The 24,547-nt window shown below is 34.8% G+C and overlaps 1 protein-coding gene across 1 annotated transcript in view; it reads right to left on the bottom strand.

Annotated features, from left to right (window-relative positions):
* Window positions 1-24,547, bottom strand: part of LOC145248856 (DNA polymerase epsilon catalytic subunit A-like) — a 191,724-nt gene that overhangs the window by 149,766 nt on the left and 17,411 nt on the right. The window contains exons 4-10 of the mRNA XM_080110580.1: window positions 20,641-20,778; window positions 19,262-19,416; window positions 18,348-18,422; window positions 17,558-17,690; window positions 9,779-9,886; window positions 7,963-8,073; window positions 4,623-4,708 (exon numbers count right to left, since the gene is read on the bottom strand). Coding sequence (XP_079966706.1) covers window positions 4,623-4,708; window positions 7,963-8,073; window positions 9,779-9,886; window positions 17,558-17,690; window positions 18,348-18,422; window positions 19,262-19,416; window positions 20,641-20,778 — 806 coding nt within the window. The remainder of the gene's footprint in view (window positions 1-4,622; window positions 4,709-7,962; window positions 8,074-9,778; window positions 9,887-17,557; window positions 17,691-18,347; window positions 18,423-19,261; window positions 19,417-20,640; window positions 20,779-24,547) is intronic.

Raw genomic sequence — 24,547 nt, 5'->3', positions numbered from 1 at the left:
AAGTTCTTCATTACCTTTCAAATGTTGAGTTAGTAAAGTAGTTAAAAACATTAATTTTCCTCTCCCCAATTGACCAGTTTACTATGTGTTGTGGTTTAAATGTTGAAAGAAGAACAAGAAACAGTGAAATGAGATATATATTAACAAAAAATACAGACTGCACTCAACTGAAAGGACAAAGTAAGGCCCAGACTGCTAGATAGTAGAAACTGGTTACCAGAAGTGACATTAGGAATAGTCCATCATCAGAATCTGTAGAGGTGTCACCCTAACACTATGTTATAATATATCTTTCTTGTGGTCTCATAGACTTATTGGATTCCAGGACAAAAATTCAGCTACTCTGGTGGAGTATCCAGCTTAGTGATATTAGCTGAGGTAACATTACTAGAGGAAGGTGCACTATCACTTGTATAAATCATTGTATAACCAAATGTCTTGCGTTGATAGAGTTCAAAATAGACTTCATAGCCTCGTAGGAGATGTCCTTTTCTCTTCTCTGCAACCTCTATCTCACAGAAGAGATGTTAAGAGTTTGTCTCTGCTTTTTTTATCGTTATTTTCATGGCAAGTACGCGACTGAGCTTCAATCTACGGACCTCCCCCTCGCCAAACTTTCACAAGAAACACTCGTCTAGCTGAAAACACTATCAATAATTCCCCCCCCCCCGCTCTTTATCTGTACCTAAACCTAAATGTAGATTCCATGAAAAAAAGCTTCTTTCTTAGAACTGCATGCCTGTGGAACTGTCTTCTGTTCTCCTGCTTTCCAGCTGCCCACAATCTGTCTTCAAGTCTAACGTAAACAAGTTCTTGATGAGTCGTTCCACTTAAGTTAACAAATTTACCGAATTTCTATTACTAACGATTACTATAGTGTTCAATTGCTACTGTACACTCTTAACCCTTATCCTCAAGTGGTCTCTGGGCCTTGATAAGTGGTGAGTCCTATGTAAAAAAAAAAAAAAAAAAAAAAATGATGGGCATATTATATGGGCTATTGTATTTTGATATTTGGCCAGGGTTTACTTGTCGAGTGAAGTATCTTCAGTCCAGGTTTTTCTGACAAACCTTCATAGCGCGAGAGACCAAAGACTCAAGTAATCATTTTGTTCTAGCTGGGGATGGGGCATTCTACCAGATGCTAGACATTCACCTGCTAGTTTTTTTTCATGTTATACATAAAACCTTACTATTTCGTTATCTTTTCCTTCTCAGCTCTGTTTGACGCAGCATTATCGGGGACACTAATTTTAACTAAGGTTGCTTTTTTCTCCTTATCCCATATCATGTTTTTTACGTACATATGTAGTATTGGGAATCCCAGATTAAATGCTATATAAGTAGTTTTTAGAAATAGAAAGATATAAGCATATTTGATTTCCCATCAGCGATTTAGTAGGGTCAGAGAAGGTTAGATTTGACAGCCATCAAACTCAAGTCACCTTTTGACGACCTAGATAGAATGCACTGGAAATTATGGGGTGACACGGGAATTACTGTCGTAGTCTTCCGGTTGACGATCACATGGGCAGAGAGTGGTTTTAGGCAGCAGATGAAGCAGACTGGAATTTGGGTCCCTTCCCGACAACCAGGGTTCGAGATATTGCCTTGAATAAAAGACTGAAACTTCAAATCCCATCTTGTGTCATTAATGAATCTGTCTGCAGTACCACTCCCTACAAAATGGCAGACCAGCAGCGACCAGAATATATCATCTGCTGGCCAAGGAAAGCAGGTATGTTCACATTACATTGTGTATACACGTCTCTGAGACTTTTAAGGCGAAAGAAACTGTGTAAGATAAGAACACATACACACATATAACAGTGAACTGTACGTAAGAGCATACACACCCACACAAGTGTAAGAACACAGACTCTTAAAAGTACCCTTAGTAGTAAAAGTAACAAGAAACAGTAAAATGAAAACGAAGTAAATGATTAAATAAATAAATAATAAATAAACACGAAAACACCATCTTTAACACATAGCTGTAGGAATTGCATAGTCATAGTGGATTGTGTACGCCTTATTGTCAGCTGTTCTTCCAAGTATATGTTCCCAGAACTTGCTGCTACATTTGATATTAAACTTTTTGTGGATGATTATTGTTTTTGATTGTTGAAATAAAAAAAAAAAAAGATTCCTTATTTTAATAAAAAAAAAAAAAAAATTTAATGAAATAAAAGTCTTTTAATAAATTATTTTTTTTTAATTCCTTATTTGAATGGAATTCTTGTTTTCTGAAAAAAAAAAAAAAAAAGATTCAAAAAGAAAAAAAAAATTTCTTTTTTTTTGTAAATATAAAATTTTATATTGTGGAAATCTCAAAAAATAAAAATACATAAATAAAAATCCCTCATTAATTTTTTTTTTTTTTTTTTTTTTTAGGAATTGCATAGAAATAGTGTACGCCTTATTGCCAACTGTTCTTCCAAGTATTATGTTCCCAGAACTTGCTGCTACATTTGATATTAAACTTTTTGTGGATGATTCTTGTTTTTGATTGTTGAAATAAAAAAATTAAAAAAAGATTCCTTATCTTAATAAAAAAAAAATTTAATGAAATAAAAGTCTTTTAATAAATCTTTTTTTTTTAAATTCCTTATTTGAATCGAATCCTTGTTTTCTGAAAAAAAAAAATTTATTTTTTTTGTAAACAAAAAATTTTATGTTGTGGAAATCTCACAAAAATAAAAATACATAAATAAATAAATAAAATTCCTCATTAAAATTTTATTTAAAAAAAGAAAAAAAAAAAAAAAAAAAAATCCAAATTGATACAAGTTATCTTCCTTACATCATCCACAACTAAAAATTGTGCCAAGAAAGAAATAATTGTAAAAACCATGTACACAGATGAAATAGGATGAATAGCGGTTGTAACAATAACAAAAATTTATTGGGTGAAAAAGAAAAGAGAAGAGATATGTAGGAAAAGTATTCATAAACTTGCTGCACATAAGTTAATTAGCAAAAATATATGAACATCAAAATTGCTTTAGCAGTTTGCTTGTTGAAAGTCAGGGTTAATTTTATTAGGAGAGTAGAAAGTGGGCCGTAGGTTATATTTCAGCAGCCTCATAACCCCTCCCCCCCTCACCAATCCACTTAGTTTGTCCTTTAGTCATCACTAGGGCTATGACAACAGTATGTTATCATTATTTTGACTCTCGAGTATATATCTGACACAGTTAATCAACCGAAAACCATATCACTCTATATAAAAGCATATAAGATATCAACGGATACACACTCGAGAGTCAAAATGGTGAAAAGAATATGCTGTTGTCCTAGCTCAAGTCATCACATTCCATGAACACAATCATTTTCTATTAGTTTACTAAATTGCTCAATAACATTTTAGTTTTTTGCTGAGGATGACAATATAGTCCAAGTGGATAATGGAACAAACACATCCAACTTGCACGTCAGCTAAGTCCATCATGAAACGTGAAATCAAGCATCTGTTTCAATAGCTCAACATTCAGTGTTTTTAAATGTTGAAACTCCAACTGGTATCAAGCATGAAAATCAAGTTAATTGAAATTTTTTGTGTGTAATTATATTAAAGTGTTAAATTGGTTTCTCGTCCAGAATTTCCCCTATAATAAAAAGCAAAAATATAGAAAAATCTATATGATGCGCATACATATACATGATGAAACAAAAATATCATATTCCAAAAATCACATAAAGTGATCAAATACTTACATTTTTTATAAAGAAAATCATACTTAAGCGATTAATGGGAATTTGTAGGCATTACAACAAAAATCTTGCAAGTTTTAATTATAATGAGGCGGAGTCATCTCCGTTTGTTTTATTCTTTAGAGTTTTTTTTTTTTTCAAGATGGTTTGTAAGAGAGTTGCTCTTTGGTTATACAAAAAATTTGATTTTTTATTTAAAAATAAAACTATTAGATCAATTTATGAGATTTTTGGAATATGATATTTTTAACGTAGTTTAGACAAGAAATTGTTAAATTATATTAAGATGGTAAATTACATACAATGTGTTAAGAAAGAGAAAGAAATAAGAATAATTGGTGCAACCACATTATAATAGTAAAATTCAGAAAACGAAAAGAATTGATAAAAAAAAAAAATACAAAAGTATCTACTAACTTTTTTAAGTCAATTTCAACTAAAAGACAATATCTACTTTATTGGTAGGTCAGAATATTACTGCATTATTAAAAAAAAAAAAAAAACATGAGTTTTTGATCTTTACCATCAAAAATCTTGCCATATTTCTTTGGAAATATGTGACATAATAACAAGGGAAATAACTCAGTTATGCTAAAAACAAGGCAGATAACTCATATTTATTATTGGTTATGTACAATTTATTAAAAAATTGACAATAGTTACATGTACTTTCCCTTGGAACTCTCCAGTTTCTTTTTAGCCAAACATTTTAATTTTTCTAATTTTTGACAAAAGTATTTTCTCTAATATTTTTCTACCTTATCGTTTTTTATAATTTTTGGATATTTTCATTACTGTGACTTGACAATTAAGTAGAGACTATTGGTTTGCCTTGAAATTCAATATTAAAAATTTTGAATTTAACAATTATAGTGTAGTTGCACTGAATAATTTTTAGAAAGCCATACCAATCAAAGAAATCTCCATTGTAAGTGACAAATATATGCGGCTTCACCTCCAATATGTGGTCAAAGAATCGTTGAATTAGACTCAACTGAAATTGCAAAACAACTATGTAAAAAATAAGCAAGAATAAAAATGTATTTTTTATCAGATTAATCGTGATTTGTTGGTTGTTTTACGGCATATCAACCCTTTTTAGGTTATTTAATGCCGAATCCAGTGATTTTGAAGAAAAATTGTTTAATAGAATATATTTGTTTTTTTTCAAGTCGGTTTCTATTTAACCCATAGTTGGGACCCTACTCTGGGTCAGAGTGGACCTGGGAGCAATGGCAATTAAAGGCTGCCTCCAGACTCCCCAAAGTTCACAAGCTGGGGCTTCACCATCAGATATAGTTTAAGGTCATATCCAGCACCATGTGACCTGTTGGGTTAGTATTTAGTTTATTATATTTAAATGAATAAATGCAAAAGTTCTTCTTGTTATTTTGCTGCCAATCCTGACCATACTAATATCAAAATGGCTTATACTAATCTAATTCTATTATTCAACATAGCATTTTGAAATACCATATATATAGGTAACTGCAAAGACCAAGGGCGTAGCCAGCTGTAGTGCTTTTTTTAACCTCCCACCACCACCACCTCAGAGAAGTCAACAAAAATTTTTTCCCCTATCTTAAAGCACCAGAAAGTAGCCTTGTAAATAATTTGCCTACTAATGGGAGGATTATTAACTGCATGCGAATTGATTTTGCCTGCCATTTCACAATAACGCCTCAAAAGTTTACCAATCTATAGGGAATTTTGTAAAGTTGGATTTGTTTGGTTTCATTAAAATATTTACTATTTTTATTTTTTGTATAAAACTAAACGTTTCCTATCGTTTCGTTCATTTTTCTCTTTGCTTTATACATCTCTTAAGTATTTAATTACAACCAGAATGTGGCAAAGGTATCAAGGCTCCACAAAAAACTATGAACTATGAAAAGTTATAATTAGGGCATCACACAAATTGCATTTATTAAATCAAGTTGAGTAATTTGACAAAGTAATTACAGAAAAATTTTATAAATCAATCAAAATATTTAAATTTCATGATATAAGAACATTCAATGAGCATTAATTGCGATTTTTACGTTGCCCTAATCATAATAAAAAAAGAAACCGACAAAACGAAACTTTACTAAAACAAAACAAATGAAATATTATATTTTGTAAAATTTTTGCTGCGAAAATTTGGACCCCCCCCCCTCCGATCCTTCCTGGCTACACCCTTGGCAAATACCAACAATTAACTTTGGGTCTTCTTGAAACAATGCCGAGGTAAGCAGAGAGCACATACAGCACCTGGAAGTCCAAATGGTTACCCATCTGATACTGGCCAGGCTCATCGTTGCTTAACTTTGGTGATCTAACGGGAACTGGTGTGTCAAACGTGATTATGCCGAATAATAAAATATTTGTTCTGTTGTCATGAGACCATACCAACATGCATTACCATCTCCTTTTATTACTGCTGCTATTTTTTAAAAAGAGGGTATTGTAGTTTCCAATCCGTTATCAAATCTTTCTCTCAGTCGTTGCTTCCTCCTTTGTGGGTCGGTGTACTAAACATTCACCAAGATATTATCCTCCCAGGCTAACAATAATCTGCTTACAAAGTAAAATTAGTTTAAAAACAAGCCAAGTGTGCAAAGTCCCCCTCCATGAGTGAAAAATTTACTTACACCAAATGAACGGGCAAACGATAGTGAGGCAACCAGAATTCCAATTTACTTGCCTCCCCCACAAGGGCAGAGTTAGACACAAGCTCAATTTGTAAAATGGGGAAAATCCAGTTCCAAAAAGGGTCACTCTGGATAGGAACAAAAATAAAAATTGCCTCAGTCATGAAGAATTTCTCCTCCACTGACCGAGGACAGAAAAGGTGAAGGGTAACATCAGAACAGATACTACACTGTGATCTTGGCCCGAAGGGGCATCCAGAGTTATCCCGTTCTGGTAAAAATTTACTTTCACCATGACTAATATTTGTGCAAAATTTCCCCAAAAAATTCAAGGCTTGATTATTAAGAAAAGTGCAAACATACGAACTGACAAATGGGAATGAATTACTAGGTCCAATTCCTCCTTTTCGTTGGGGGACCAAAAAACGGTGCTTATGCAGTGTAGGGATCATGACGTCATCAGCATGTTATGTTACGTAAACCACTGGAAGATGCCAAAATGCTAATGAAATCGCAGCAGCCAACAATTGGCAAATGATATCTATTGTTTATTGAATTTTTTTATAGTATCTTTTGCCTACTAAATTGTTAGATGAAAGTACAGAATAATTAAAAAGCCACCTCTTCCCCCTTTCACTATGTTAAGAATGGCTTATTAAATAATAACCTTATTATTTCGCCCTTTGGATTATTCATATTATTTGGATTCTTCGGACTACGGTTCTCATCCTGAGTGTTATTTTCTCAACGTTTTGGTCGATGTAACATCCAATCTTTGTTTCTGAATTTTTAAATAATTGGTTAATTGTATTATTTTGATTCTTTGGATTACTGTTCTCATCGACTGAAACATTATAAAAATAACACTCAAGATGGGAACAGTAGTCCGAAAAATCCAATATAATCAATCCTTATCTCAAAAATTTAGAAGCATACTTTTTTTTTTCATTGAAATTACCATATAATAACGTTTTTCAACTATAATTATATTAGCCTGAGTGCCCGGCATTGCCAGGGTATTTGGAGGTGTGTGTTGAGCAAAAAAAAAAAAAAAAGTGGTAGTAGGCAGGCAGGCTCGAACCCGTACTGCGAAGAAGGAAAAAACAAACTGACGTGTTTGCCATTGCGTCCATCGCCAAACTAGAAATAACGAAGGTTTAAATTAAGGCTAGTCAATCAAAATGAAGAGATGATTTTTGAAAATATCGGCGAAAAAAGTGACCTGTCCTTGTAGAAAAGTGCCCAGTTGAGGGTGAAGAAATTAATGTTTTTAGCGAATTTTTCAATATTTGTCGTCCGAAGGGTCGAGCCTCAAAACGATATCGATCTCATGAAAATCCGTCACCTCTGTCGAAAGTTTTAGGCAGATATACATGCATATATATATATATATATATATTTAAACAAACAGGTTAGATTTATATTAAAGATGTTTTTTCCTTAATTTTTAACTGTTTGCTAGAATTTTAAACACTAGTCATCATTTTCAGTAAAAAAAACAAAAAAAAAACAATTTATTCGTTCAGCACCTTCCAGCAATTGATATAATGCTGACAATAACAGGGTTCATATTTTTAGCATAAGTATCAACAAAATGAGAACTAAATGACCATACCTCATCAGGCTCATTAAAAACTGTAAACGGGCCTTCAAATTCTGGACGGGGCGTGTATTCAAAGTCCTCAACATCTTGCGACACGATTTCCCTGTTTGTTATTAAATATCCCTAAAATGATGAAAAACAAAAAGAGAAACAAAAATTTACAAATAAATAAATTACCGACATGAATTAGGATATGGAGTATTGTTGTCACATTTGGGCTGGTGCATCTGCTACTAGTCTCTCGCTCCTGGACAGGATTCAAAAGAGTCGCCAACTTGATAGGTTCTGAACTGTCATCTAAGCTTCAACCTGTCCCATCAATGTAATGTTGCATCCCTTTGCCTGTTCTACAAGTATTTTAATGGTGAATACTCCGACGAACTACAAGCACTTGTACCCCCTCGACGTAAATACCCCGGACAAACAGCAAAAGCCCACACTCACACAGTAGAGATCCCTTGATGTAAGAAAGGTGTCTATTCTAATAGTTTCTTCCTCAGAACTGCTAGACTTTGGAACTCTCTTCTGAGTTCCTGTATTAGTTATTTTTGCAAAATATATTTGAAAAAATAAAACTGTGTACAAAAGTTTCTCATATTTTCTTCCATGTCAATTTGTTCGTTTATTTTAAACTAAATACGGAAGTCCGGTTTGGTAAGCGGAATATTTTTACATCAAGGCAAAGTTTTCGCCTAATACTGGTATGGGCAGACTTAGAGTCGCTTATACTTCTGAACTGCATTTTTTTTTTTTTTTTTATTAGACTTTTATTGGAATCCACAGTGCTTATGGATTTTTGTTACTGTGTTATTTTTTTAAATAGTATTTTCAAGTTAAATTCAAGTTTTACGATATCTTTTTTTTATTAAATTGTTAAGTGAAAGTAGAGAATAGTTAGAAAACACCCTACCCTCCCTATGATAAGAATGGTTTTCTAAATAACATTATTATTTCAGCTACGGTAACAAAAGTGCATGAGTACCGAATCCACTTAAATCATAAAAGACTTTGTAACATGTGTTTAAAAAAATTTTTACAGCATTAGTCACTTTTCATTTTAATCTTATAAAACAATGCTTTCAAAGGATGTGGCTAACTCCAATTCAATGTTCGTTTATAATTTTGAAGTCCAGAATAAGTGGGGTTTATTAGCTGTGATATCGAGGAAGTTCGAGGCTATAATTTAAGGTTTGTGGGTTATAGTCAGCTAACGTACTTCCTAACTTCCGGCGTAGCTGCTAGCGGAAGCGGTGACAAGGTAAATTAGTTCTTTTGCGTTTTTTTTCTTTCTCATGTCTATATCTAATATTCATAATCATACCCTATTTCCAAAAGAGGGGGGATATAACATATGAGAAATATTTGGAATCAAGTCTCCTTTTGCTGTTATTTCAGATCATTTCAAATTGTAGCAGAAAGTCTTAGCCTCCCCTCCATCAAAGCTGGAGGTTTTGGAAAAATATAAGGAGAGTAGAAAGTGGACCATGGTTTACTTTCAGCAGCCTCATAATTCTCACTTCCTTTATTTTGTTCTTTAGTCCTCACATTCCATAAACATTGTTTCTGACAAAAGAGGAAGAATTGCTGTTTTCTGAGACAGAATCTATTATCCATCTAACACCCGTTGTTGCTTAGTTTTGACCTTAAAGTAATATTATTTTATTTCTTCTAACTTTTAACTTCTTAAGTGGCTTCATGCCATGTCTGGAGTGATTTCCGGGGGTGGGGTGGAGTGGGGTGGGGTGGGGTTACGTTACAATTCTCTTTTTTTACTGGTAAAAATACGAACCAAAAAACAAGAAATAAACAAAGAAAAATATATTCTTACCTGAGCGTCAATCATATAAGAAATCATCATAATTTGGTCAGTCTGCGGATCTGGAAACTTCAGTGGCAGCTTTGTCGTTTCTATATCATAAGCAAATACTACTGGATCCTACAATAATCATAAGAACACAAAATACATAACATATCTAAGAAACTAAGTGTAATATGAATTCTGGGAGCGATTCATAATATTTAGGCATTCTTGGACCCTTTGATAACTGTACATGTTGGATCATAAGATAATTAGGTTTTCTTTACGATTACTGTTTCGACTCCACATCCAGTTGCCTTTTTCACATGTTAAGAATATTTTTTCTACATAACATTATTATTTAGAAAAGCCCTTCTTAACATGGGGAGGGAAGGCTTCCTTTACTTATTCTGTACTTTCACCTAACAATTTAATATACAAAATATACTGTAAAGAAATCAGGATCTGTGTTTGAAGGCTATGATAACGCAGTTTTGTAGAAGGACACTGTTCGGTACAAGACAAGTAAATGGCATCTTTCAAATAAAATACCAAGTCAAAAGAAAACATGTAATAACTTAAATAAAGATTGTTTTATCACAAGGATGTACGAGGTGCCTTCAATAAGTTTCCAGACGTTTTTGTAAAAGGCATTAAAAATTGTTGTAGACTCTTGGGAATTCAATATGTTATTGCTATACATCTTATGAGGTGACTGACCGATTTTTATGATTTCAGGTTCAAAAGAACAGTTACACCAGGAACTGGAATAAACCCAAAGCCTGACTGTAACAGTTGGTGAATTTTCAAAAATGCAATCTGGACAGAAGGATAATTTAGAAGAATGATATGCAATAAAATTGTTTTAAAGATGGAAAAAATGGCACAGAAACATATGGAATGCTTCAGACTGAATTTGGATCATCTTGCATGAATCGAGCATCAGTTTTGGAGTGGCATAAGAGATTCCAGAAAGGGATGATGAGAAGGGTGGGAGGAGTAAGCCATTCAAAACACCAGAATTGATTGGCCAAATAAACAATTTCATGGATAAGGACTGCCACGTGTCTATAGAAACAATCAGTGCACAGTTTGATGTCAGTGTGGGAACTGTGCCCGCTATTATTCATGAGGAACTGAAAATGCAGAAGATTTGTACAAAGTTTGTCCTAAAGGTGCTCAGAGAAAATTAAGAAGACTATTTGATTAAGATGAGTATCAAGACAGTTCCACGCCCTCCTTAGTCCAGACCTTTCTCCCTGTGACTTAATTATTCTTTAAGCTCAAGAGAAACCTTAGAGGATATCATTATGAGACAATTGCAGAGATGAAAGCGGCTATAACGAAGGTCATTGACATGCTCACACAAAAGGACTTCCGCGAGGCCTTCAAGAAATTGTTGGAATGGTACAAGTGCATTGCGGCCAGAGGAGATTACTTTAGAAGGGGACTAGAGTTTCATGTGTGTACTATCATTAAAAGTGCCCATACGTAAAAAGTCTAGAAACTTGTTGAAGGATCCTTGTATTTCTTAAAATGAGAATTTTATTTAGTATACGAATATACTTTAATCAAACATGATAACAATACTTTTCTCCACGTTAAAAAACGACCCTGGTGTCTAACTCTATCCCGTGGGGAGGCATTGTAAATAGGAACAATATTAAATTTCAATGATTTTTCAATAATCATTTATTTACCAACATAATGTGATGCCCCAAGATGATAATTTTGTAAAGTTCCCAAATTTTCAAGGTATACCTCTTTGTCAAGTGAAGAAAAAAAAATGTACAATCATGCGTAGAGATTTTCATGTTTATTTGCCCTGAGAGTCAGAAATAGATATCAGTTCAGCAGTCAGATAAGTTCGCATAATTGTCAAATTAATTTCGGAAATATGGGTTGAGATTAATGCTAGATATTGTTAAAAATTATAACATTTTCTATTCATAATTTTTTAGTACAATTAAAAAAGAAACTACGTTTGAAGGCTATGAAAATGCAATCTTGTAGGCGTACACCGTTTAGTACGAAACAGAAAGTACAAGAATAACGATAACAATGTTGACTGTCTCCAATAATTTTCAATGGCAAATTATTTATTTACCAACGAAATATGTTGCACAAGATTGTAATTAGTGCAAACTTCCCAAATTTTTGAGGTGTACCTCTTTGTCACGCAAAGAAAAAGAAAAATGGGTACAATGATTCATAGGCGTTTTGTAAAAAAAAAAAAGTCAATTAAAAATAAAGGTTTGGTTTAGTTTGGTTTTACGGCATACCAACGTTTTTTGTTTGTTTTTTTTTTGTCGTGGGTTAGATACTTTTTAAGTGTGAGGATGCACTTCTGGAATCTACGTTTGGATATAGGCACAGATAAAGAGTGGGGAAAATTATTGACAGTAGTTTCAGCCAGACGGGTGTTTCTCGTGAAAGATTGGCAAGGGAGGATCAGAGATTAGAGCTCAGATGAGCACTTGCCATGGAAATAACGATAAAACAAAGACAGGTTTGCAATGTCTCTTCTGTGGGAGAGAGGTTGCAGGGAAGAGAAAAGGGCATCCCAACCAAACCACGAACTCTATTTTGTACTCTGTCAAGGCAGGATAGGTTGTTTTTAACAGCTCCTGCACAGATGTGGCAACAGTACTCCATCCTTGAACGTACTTGGCTTTTATACAGATAGAGAATTGCATCAGTAGTGAGATATCTTCTGGAGCGGTAGAAGGATCCTACCATTTTCCCAGCGTCCCTGGCAACAGGTTTGATGTACGTGTTCAATTTCAGATCAGGAGTAAAGGTCAAACCCAGAAGCTTGTCAAAACATGGAGCCTCCCCAAGATGAGAGCCATCCATTTTAATTGTAAATAATTCATGAAATGGTAAAAACGTAAAAGTAAAACTAAAATCTATAGACCCCCCCTCCCTCACAAATGTATGTACATATTTAATTGGGTTTCTAAAGTAATCAAAAAATCAAAACGGCAAGGACTCTATAGCTAAATATTAAGAGATTTAAAAAGAATCAGAATCAATAATTGTATTCAAATCAGGATTTTGGAATCGAATCGGGGTAAAAATACATTATCTCATCATTAATATTTACTGGAGAGTGTCATGTCAAAACGTGACTAAAAATCTCTTTCCGAAATTCTAATCAATCATATGGAATTGATGCTTACGTCTAAAAACAAAAATAAATATTGTTTAAAGTCATAATATTAATGAATAATGACATAAGATAATGCTAATCATACTGATAGTCTTCTATATAATAAAGTAATCTCAATTTTTATCCTGCGTCTACAGTTCCAATAGGATAATGCTACTCAATGGTTTTATATATATATATATATATATATATATATTTATATTTCTGTGGAAATCTATATATATAAAAGCGAAAATGTATGTGTGTGTGTGTGTTTGTGTGTATGTATGTATGTTTGTGTGTCTGCTAAAAACTTTCGACACACGCGATGAAAATTCACAAACTCGGTATCATATCGAAGCCCCATCCTTCGCTTGAAAAATATCGAAAAATTGGCCAAAAACGCTAACTTTTTCACCCCGAAATCGACAATTTTCCACAGGGGGGGGGGGGCAACAAAAACGGGTTTCTCGTAACGATGCCCGATTCTACGCATGCATCAGATGACGTCATGACCTGATTTACTTTAAATAGTTGAAAAACCAAACACATTTCATCTCCGTCACTTTAGCGCAGTTGGTTAGCCTGTTTGTTCATTATCTAAACGTTTTGGGTTCGAATCGTGGTGTGAGATGTTTTTTTGTTTTTTTTCGATTTTTTAAATTTAAATATTGAACCCTGTATTATTTAAGCCATTTTTCACGTAACATTCGTTTTCCTGGTTTTTTCTTTTTTTTTTTTTTACTTCGCTTATTCTTAGCGACACCCGGGTATCCACCGATTTTTTAAATTTTAATATCGAAACAGGCTTATTTAAGCCATTTTTCACGTGTTCGTTTGCTTTACGTTAGATTTTTTTGTGTTTTTTTTTTTGACGTTTTGATTACCCCCCCCCCACCCCCGCTTAATTAAAACGTTGTCTTCTTTTCTTACTTCGCTTATAACAATGCTTCCATCGTCATCGTCGTCGTAACGCTCAACGACTTTCAAACATTTGTCACTAACTCATTCTGGCTGGCCGATTTTATTTTCAAACTTCGCCTCAGGGCTTCAGGTTCCATCCTACCCCCCCCACCAGGTTTCTTTTTTATTTAACACCACACACACCTCCAAACACCCGGGCAACGCAGGGTACCCCTCGCTAGTATACTTTATTTCCTTACAGCATTGCCCGGGTGTTTGGAGGTGTGTGTTGAGAAAAAAAAAAGAAGTGGTAGTAGGAAGACAGGCTCAAACTTGTACCACGAAGGAGGAAAAGAACGGGAAAAAAAACTGACATTTTTGCCTTTACGACCACTGCCAAACCGGAAGTGACGTAGGTTTAAATTAAGGCTAGACAATCAAAAAGAGGGGATGACTTTTGAAAATATCAGCGAAAAAAGTAACCCATCCCTGTAGAAAAGTGCCCAGTTGAGGGTGAAGAAATTTATGATTTTAGCCAATTTTTCGGTATTTGTCATCTGAAGGGTCGAACTTCAAAACGATACTGATCTTGTGAAAATCGGTCGCCTCTGTCGAAAGTTTTAGGCAGACATGCAAACATACATTTATATATTGGTAGCTCAAATTTTCGACCCAAACCGATTAAAAAGCTTGCCCTATCTCTGAATACCATTTATGTAAAATTTCAAATATTTAGACCAGAAATTATCTGAGTAATTTGGTAGAGACTGAAGCGGTCAATTTCTGGCCGAAAAAGGATTACAAAGATTTTCCAAAATCTCAGTATATCAAATTTCGAGTCTGTAGACTGAAAATTGACAGTTATTGCGGTGGAAAATGTATACAGACACACAAACACGTTCACTTTTATATATATAGATAGAGATATATATATAGTCCGTTTATTATCTCCATTGCACCCTCTTTAATAATCACATGGGTCCGTTGAATTTACTTCTAGGAAACCAATCTATACAACCATACTTTCCTTTTTTTTTTTTTTTACATAGGCATCACCACTTATCAAGGCCAAGAGGCCACTACAGGATAAGGATAAAAGAGTAGAAATTGGACAATATAGTAATCGTTAGTACTGGAAATTCGGTAAATTTGTTAACAAGTGGAACGGCTCATAAAGAATTTGTTTACGTTAGACTTGAAGACAACCATATTGTAGTCAGCTGGAAAGCAGGAAAACGGAAGACAATTCCACAGGTGTGCAGTTCTAAGAAAGAAGCTTTGTTCATGGAATCTACGTTTGGGTTTAGGCACAGATAACGAATAGGAGGAATTATTGATAGTGTTTTCAGCTAGACGAGTGTTTCTTGTGAAAGTTTGGCGAGGGGGGGGGGCATAGACTGAAGCTCAGTCTAACACTTTCCATGAAAATAATGATACAGCAGAAACAAACTCGCAACATCTCTTTTGTGAGATAAAGGTTGCAGGGAAGAGAAAAGGATATCTCCTATGAGACTACAAAGTCTATTTTGAACTCTATCAAGGCAGGACAAGTCCTTTCTAGCAGCTCTTGCCCAGATGTGGCTACAGTATTCCATCCTTGGATGTACCTGGCTCTTATATAGATAGAGAATTGCATCAGTAGTGAGATATCTACTGGATCGATAGAAGGATCCCACCATTTTTCCAGCAGCCTTGGCAACAGATTTGATGTACGTGTTCCATTTAAGATTAGGAGTAAAGGTCAAGCTCAGAAGCTTGTCAAAACTTGAGGCCTCCTCAAGATGAGAGCCATTCATTTCAACTGATGCCAGATGGGGATCAGAACGTTGATTATGTAAAGACAGAAGCTTGGTTTTAGATGCATTAAAAGTAACCAGCCACTCCTTTCCCCATTGTACCACGTGCTCAAGATCAGAGGAGAGAGAATCGGAGAGAACTTGGTCGTTTACTGACTTAGATGTGCTACCATAGATGGTAGTGTCATCAGCATAAATGTCTACAAATGATATAAGGATGTGATTTGGAAGATCATTAATGTAGATCAGGAAAAGAGTTGATCCCAAAATGAACCCCTGAAGGACTCCAGCATTAATACTGTGAGCTTCTGATTTTTTCCCATCAACTACTACTCTTATGAACCTGTCAGAAAGAAATGATTTAATAATTGAGAAGACATTTCCAGCTATACCATAGCTAGAGATCTTGTGAAGTAAACCTTCATGCCATATCCTATCAAAGGCCTTAGATATGTTAAGAGCAATTGCCCTAGAAAGGTTGCCTCCATCGAGGGATTCACTAGTCTTATGAGATATAACTAGAAGCACATCTGCTGTAGATCTAGCAGAACGGAAACCATATTGTGTGTCACTAAGAAGGTTATTTTTGCTGAGATGGTTGATTACTTCTGTATTTAACACAGATTCCAGCAACTTACTCATGACGCACAGGAGATTTCTTGGTCTGTACTGAGAGGGGGATGAGCGATCACCTGAATTCTTAAATACAGGGCATACTGATGAGATTTTCCAGGGTGATGGGAAGCAATTCTCCTTAAGACAACGTTTAAACAGTTTTGTAAGTATGGGCGCTAGTTCTGGTTGTAGATTTTTGAGTACTACAATTGGAATACCGTCAGGGCCGGTTGCTTTACTGAAATCAAGGTTTTTGATTAGCTTGGCAACATCACGTACAGATATATGTATATCACATAGCGTGTTTTCTGATACAGGATGAAATATTGGAGGTTGGCACCCTTAATCGCAAAGGGTAGAATTAGCTGCAAAGTTCTTGGCAAAGAGTTTGGCTTTGTCTGATACTGATGATATTACCTCAGGTCCATTGATGATAGTTATACTTATATATTACATTGATGATAGATATACTTATATATAAAAATGACTTTATCTATGTGAGGAATGGTCTCTAACAAATTCCTCTGCCAATGTTTGGTCTACAGATTTGAAATTTAATATATAAGGGATTTGGACCTTGGAAACAAATTCAATTTCGTCTTTAGCCAGTAAAAGTAACTGCTAAGGGGTAAAAATTGGAACTTAGCAGACCCAAGTCAACCAAACATGTTATTTATACATATGTGTAAATATACATTTATATCTTTAACAGCATTATTTTTAGGTGAGATGATAAAGAGTAAGGTTGGAGAGCTATATGTTTTGATTATGATTCTAACTGATGGCGTCCAAGTCATTTGTTTTTTTTTTTACTTTAATGGATTTTTAACCAATAAAAATAGCTGCTAAGGGGACAAAGTTGAAAAAAAAATTGAAACTTGGCAGGTATAACTCAACTTAAAATGCTCTTGTACGCATGCGCAAATATACATTCATGTATTATAGTTGGTTCATTTTATTATTTATTTATTTTTTTTACTATTTCTTATTTATCTGATGATAACTGAAATGGTAACGACTAAGGCTGGAGCACTATATGTTTTGGTTTTGATTCTAACTGATGGCATCCAAGTCATTTTTTTACTTTTGAAATCACTATATATTGGGTACTACATAAATTAAAATATTTTATTTAAGCATATTTTATGAACGGGTTACGCCGAGTAGCCTGCTAATTTTCCATATAATAAAGTAATCTTGATTTTTTTCCCCCTGCATCAACAGTTCCAATAGGAAAATAAACAAACACTTCCTAAAGCATTTCTTACACTAGTAATTGGTAAAGTCAATTATTACTTTGATAAAAATCTTAAAGGATTATAAAGTCATAAAAAAATTACTCACAGGTCTGTCGACCAAATCATCTCGAAGTCGAATTTCAGGAGAAGCAGAACCACGTCCTTTTACTGAATACCAATGGCCGACAAATATTTTCAAATCAATCGACACACGGACATGATAAGGAACATCATATTCTCTAAAAAAAAATAAATAAATAAATAAATAAAATAAATGAATAAATAAAATATATAAATTTGAAAAAAAAAAACATACATTATATTATTGATTGCATTTTTATGGATATATCGTTGGGGGATAATAAATTTAGAAGAGTGCAATATAACCTTTTTTCGATATTTTCATTTTTTAATATCTTGATTCAACTGTACAAGTACCTAAAAATGAATATCGTTTTGGGGCGTTCTTAAATTTCTAATAACATCTAAAATTTCAAAAGTAACAATATAGCTATGCGGAGCACAAACACCAACCATCAGACTTTTCACAATCAACATCTACACTGACTTCCATCCTTGAGAGATCTTTATATCTCCGACAGAAAAATGATCAAAAAAAAAAAAATTAAAAATTAAATAAACAGAACAGTTATGTTGCACACAATGTTTTGAAAATTTTATCGTATTCATCCACTCATGCAATGTTGGGGAAGAAGTCAGTTTGTTTTTATTACAGCAAAACAGTGTCTATGAATAAGTGCACAGACACATATTCATCTGCTAAATTCTAAGGGAGATAACTCTTTCAATGATTTTAGTAATTACTTCCCTTTGGTAACAAGTAGGATAACTAATACAGCATTTCAAATTTTTTTTATTTTTGGCACTTTGCTCACCTTATGTCAAGAATATTATCCATTTGCTCAGCTATTTTCTTGGACACACGACCACCTTCTTCGCTGCCATGCTGCCTGTAAATAGAGAATAAAAACGAAGCATATATAGAAAGTAAATACTTGTACTAAGTATTGCACTAATACAGTGCACAGCAGGTTTTTATATCAGTTTCCTTCTTCCAGATGCACGTCCTAACGAAGACTGGGGGTCCATCTCTTCCAGCGAATTAATGCACCCCACCCTCATACCAACCTGGAAATTTCTACGACTCAGCACGGTATATACAGTGCCTAGCCTTCCCAAATAGTAACCCATCTGGTACTGGCCAGGCTCAAAGTTGCTTAACTTCAGTGATCTGGCGAAAACCTGTGTGTCAACAGGATTATATATATGTACTTGTATAGTTTAATCAAGACATTAAAAAAATGAAAATATCGAAAAAGGTTACGTTGTACGTATCAGTTTTGGACTGAAGATCTCTTTCATTGAATTTGATTGAGTAGTTTTGTTTTTTTTTACAGCGGAAAAACACTTTCTTATGAGAGCGCGTTGAAGTCAGCCATTATGGAGATTTTCAACACGCCACGGGGAGATAACTCCATGTAAAGCGCCGACACTCCCTCCCCATCTTTATTACTAGTTTTTCTTCCTAAAAATCGGACCTTTTTCTCGGTATCATAACAAATTGTTTTCTTGCTGTAAAAAAAAAAAAAACTACTTGATGAAATTAAATTTTTTTTTTTTCAGAGAACTTCATTCCATAACGGATATGTACAATATAACCCTTTTTCGATATTTTCATTTTTTAATGTCTTGATTGAACTATACAAATACATATACATATATATATATATATATATATATATGTATTTTTTTTACATCAGATTAAATAAAAAAAATTAAAAAAACTCACATGCTCAACATGGCAGCATAATTATCCATTGATTTCTCTCGTTCCTTATTTTTTTTCACTGATGGCATGATTTCACGTTTTACTTTTGTAAGTTCTTCAGTTGTAAGGAAACTCAATTTCAGGTATGTCCTTTTTAAGCCCACCAAATGATTATGCTAAGAAGAAAAAGAAGAAAAAAAAACATCAGCATATCCTGTTTAGGCAATAGCAACTCTAAAAGATTGCTTTTTTTTAGCCAGGCAATACTAATAACTTCTTAAATATATAAATGAAAGAAGATCGTAGTTTGAGGATTAGAACAGATAAAACCAAACAAGGGCATTTTCAACAACACAAAAAAAAAAGTACAGGACATCTGTGACTATTTTTATCAACACAATGGCATGGAAAATCCATTTCTCGTCTTTTTTCTCGAATATGGTACAATTTTTGCAAAATTGTCACTTTCAAGAACTTTGCGGAGAATCTTAGTAATGCGTTTGATGAACATGGCCATCAGTATATTTCATTGATGGAGAAACGTTTTAAAGGAAAATGGAACCCTGGCATGTTGGCAGACTACTGCTGGAATATAAAAAGGGAAGATAACACTTAACACAAAAGGGTTAAGAGGACAAATATCGTTTAAACTGACGATTTTGTGTTTTTCATTTGTAACCAATAATATAATATGATCTATAGTACATGAAAATGGTGTCTAATCTCCAGAAATAAAGGTCAGATTTAGTATCAGGATAATTTTCTTGCATCCAAATAGGTGTTATGTGGCATGTATTGAAAAGGACAGTGGTTTGTCTTAAGGAAGAAAGAGAGATGACAAGTGATGTACTTTTGGGGATTGTTTTGAAAATGACAGAGAATATCCCAAGAATTATCAATGGATTGGTCATGGAACCTGAAATGTGTTGCAGGCGTAATATCTTTTAATATTAAGAATGTTCTTGTGATCTGTTTTTTTTCCTTGCTTCCATACATTGTCATTCTCAAACACTGACAATTTTCTGAAACAAATCCAAAATCCTGACTTTGGATTAAAAAAAAAAAAAAAAAAAATTTTTTTATTTTTTAATATTGGGGGAATTCTGGACAAAGTGTTAGGCAGATATACAAACATAGATGCATGCATACATACATACATACATTTAAACAGACAGGTAAGATTTATATTAAAGATGGTATATATTTCTTGTGGTCTATTGCTCTTACTGGATTCCAGGACAAAAATTCATTCTAGTCTAGTGGATTATTCAGCTTCTTGCTTTATTAGACATTAAAGTTTAAAGAACTGGTTTTTGTTTTTTTTTTCTATTTTTATTATGTGATAAAAAAAAGAAAAAGATTTTTATTCAAAACTTTAAAATTTCACAAATAATACTTACCAGATCAAGATCTTCTTTTGAGACAGTTTCTACAGAAGCAATCTTTCCAGAAAATCGTTTGGTGAGATACGACGCCACTTCTCTTTCACAGTTAGCTTTTGTGGCAACATAGAAATACGGTCGAAAAAGTAAAGTGGCCTGAATTAAAAACAAAATTTATATTGATCATTATTAAAATTCATCCCAATTATAATTAACGACTTGTGCTGTTTCTTATTTTATTTTTCTAAGACACTGTTATGGTGTTAAATGGTAATAAAACAAAAGAAACACAGGACTTTTAGAAACAAACATGCAATCACATATATTACAGGCAAGGCGGGTTGAGCAATACCATTCCTCAACTGTTGGGCGTTTGCACACAACCTCCTTGTGTGCGTACTAATCTCTGACTGCCGGGCACCGGTACTCGTTACTGGAAGTGACGTTACCAGAGGAAATGACGTCATGAGATAGTCCATTAATCCCATGGAGGGGCGTCTCCAACAGACACACACACACACATTAAAATTTATACATTCATTTGCGCGAGCATTACAGTATTCACCCACACGCAACAACTTGGGCCAAAAAAACAAGACGCTTGAGAAATGGCCGACACGGTTGAAAACATGTTTCTTTGTTAGAAATATGAAATACTTTAATTAATGGTGAATGCTCTGACGAACTGCAAACACTTGTACCTCCTCGACATAACTACCCCTGACAAACCCGACAAGCTAGTAAGTCTCATCCCTCTACAGTAGAGATCCCTAGGTGCAAGAAAGCCTTTTACTCCAATAGTTTCTCCCCCAGAACTGCAGGTCTTTGGAACTCCCTTCCGGGATTCTGCTTTCCCTACTGTACTGATATGCAGAAGTTCAAGTGTAATGTGAACAAACATCTTTCTACTCATCTCCCTTCATAATGCCCCTGCAAATTAAGTCCCTGATAGTAGCCCCCTGCTTCAAAGTGGCACTGTGCCTTGTTTGGGGTGAAAATTAGATTAACAAAAAAAAAAAAAATTTTTTTTGACCAATCAGGGCTCAATTTAAAAAACTTACTTTTTACAAACCTCTGGGAGCATCTAAAAAAATTTAAAAAGGCAAGAAGAACTCTCATCAGAAAGGGACAACAGACACCACCAGAAATACAAGTTGCAAGCCAAATGCTCGCCGAGTGAATTCAATAGCTAAGTTGACAGTTTGTCTCACACATCAAGGCACATTGCTTGACTTTATCTTTCTCTCACTTCGCCACAACACGTAGTCGGACTCTTTCTCTCACCTTTTTCCTCCCTTCCTTCTTTCATACAGACTACCACCTTTGCGCACACACAAAAAAATTTCTTTTTTTTAAACGAAAATAAACAAAAGTTTATTTTACATTATTATTTATTTTTATTTATTTGATTTATGCAACTCCCTAACAAGCTCTACGATAAAAATCACCTGCTACCCACTTGACGACATCGCCAACCCAAACACCATTTCTATAGTTTTCTTCTCCTTCGTCTTCTCTTCTGGCAATGTTGTCGTCTCTCAAATTGGCGGTTGTTGAGGGAGTGCACACGGGTTCACAAGTAAAAAATTAAAATAAAACAAAAACACAAACTGACACTTTCTGCAAATATCAGTTGCACCCTGTGTGTGTGTGTGTGTGTGTGTGTGTGTGTGTGTGTGTGTGTGTGTGTGTGTGTGAAAAAACACCAGCTACCCTCTGAATGCTAAAGTTTGCATCTTAATCTTAGAAGGGTCTGGCATATGAAATAAGAATAGGTTCTTTGGTAGGACAGGGATGCCTCTGAAACAAATGTTCCTGTTTTGAACCATGATATTTGACTTTTGTATTTCAAACTTTAATTCAATCAAATAAACAAATAAGTTCTCTACAGTGCAATGTAGACTACAATGCATTTTAGTGCAACATGGGGGGGGGGTCTCTGACTAGAGCTGGCAATTAATAGATTTGATTGAAAAGGGGGCAATTGCAGATTTCAAGGGCAATAAAAGTATTGGAAGTGTGGAATAATCCTGGGCAACATCGGGTCTCCCTGCTAGTCTCATATAGAAGTCAAGTATAAGCCCCAGGAAAGAGACTCTTTATTTTCGATAACTTTGGTTGAAATAAAAATGAAACAAAACAAAAAAATGATGACATTTTTTTTTTTTACAAGGTGGTCACCACTTATCAAGGCCCGGAAGCCACTCGGGGATAAGGGTTATTGCATGTTCAGTACGTTAGTGTGGATACTTAATAAAGTGTTTACTTAAGGGGGAGTGGTTCATCAGGAATTTGTTTACATTGGACTTGAAAACATCAAGGTTGTAGTCAGGTGGGAAGAAGGCAGACGGAACAGAGTTCCACAGGCATGCAGTTCTAAGAAAGAAGCTTTGTTCAGGGAATCTACGTTTTGATTTAGGCACAGATAAAGAGTGGGGAAAATTTTTGACAGTGGTTTCAGCTAGAGGGATGTTTTTCATAAAAGATTGGTGAGGGATAATCAGAGATTGGAGCTCAGACGAGCACTTGCCATGGAAATAACGATAAAACAAAGATAGGCTCGCAACATCTCTTCTGTGGGAGAGAGGTTGCAGGGAAGATAAAAGGGCATACCCCACTAAGCCATGAAGTCTATTTTGTACTCTCTCACAGCAGGATAGGCTGTTTTTAGCAGCTCCTGCACAGATATGGCAGCAGTATTCCATCCTTGGACATACTTGGCTTTTATATAGATAGAGAATTGCATCAGTAGTGAGATATCTTCTGGAGCGGTAGAAGGATCCCACTATCTTTTCAGCGACCTTAGCAACAGACTTGATGTACGTGTTCCATTTCAGATCAGGAGTAAAGGTCAAGCCCAGAAGCTTGTCAAAACATGGAGCTTCTCCTAGACGAGAGCCATTCATTACAATTGATGCCAGATGGGGATCAGAGCGTTGATGATGTAAAGATAGGAGTTTGGTTTTAGATGCATTAAAGGTAACCAGCCACGTCTTCCCCCACTGAACCACGCGCTCGAGATCAGAAGAGAGAGAATCAGAGAGAACTTTGTCATTCACAGCCTTTGATGTGTTGCCATAGATGGTCGTGTCATCAGCAGAGATGTCAACGAACGATTTAAGTATGTGTTTAGGGAGATCATTGATGTAGATCAGGAAGAGAGTTGGGCCTAGGATTGACCCCTGAGGGACTCCAGCATTTATAGTGCAGGCCTCTGATTTTTGTCCATCGACCACTATTCTTATGAGCCTGTCAGAGAGAAATGATTTAATGATTGAGAAAACATTTCCAGCTATACCGTAGCTGGAAATCTTGTGAAGTAGGACTTTATGCCATACCTTGTTGAAGGCCTTTGATATGTCAAGAGCAATTGCCCTAGAAAAGAAGCCTTTGTCAAGAGATTCGCTAATCCTATGAGATATAACCATTAGCACATCTGCGGTAGATCTTGCAGAACGGAAACCATATTGCGTGTCACTAAGGTTATTTCTGTTGAGGTGGTTGACTATTTTTTTATTTAATATGGATTCCAGCAACTTACTCATGACACACAGGAGACTTATTGGTCTGTACTGAGAGGGAGACGACTTATCACCTGAATTCTTAAATACAGGGCATACAGATGAGGTTTTCCAGGGTGTTGGAAAGCACTTCTCCTTCAGGTAACGCTTAAACAGTTTCGTAAGTATGGGAGCAAGTTCTGGTTGAAGCTTTTTTAACACTATAATTGGGATGCTGTCAGGGCCAGTTGCTTTACTGGAATCAAGGTTCTTGATTAGCTTGGCGACCTCATGCACAGATATTTGTATGTTACCTAGCGTGTTTTTTGTTATAGGAGGAAATATGGGGAGTTGATGGCCTTCATCGCATAGGGTAGAATTAGCTGCAAAGTTCTTGGCAAATAGTTTGGCCTTGTCTGATGCTG

This window comes from Euprymna scolopes, chromosome 27 (genome assembly GCF_053919585.1).
Source record: "Euprymna scolopes isolate OS-2025 chromosome 27, ASM5391958v1, whole genome shotgun sequence".
NCBI classification, from domain to species: Eukaryota; Metazoa; Mollusca; class Cephalopoda; order Sepiida; family Sepiolidae; genus Euprymna; species Euprymna scolopes.
This window is presented reverse-complemented; position numbering and strand designations above follow the sequence as displayed.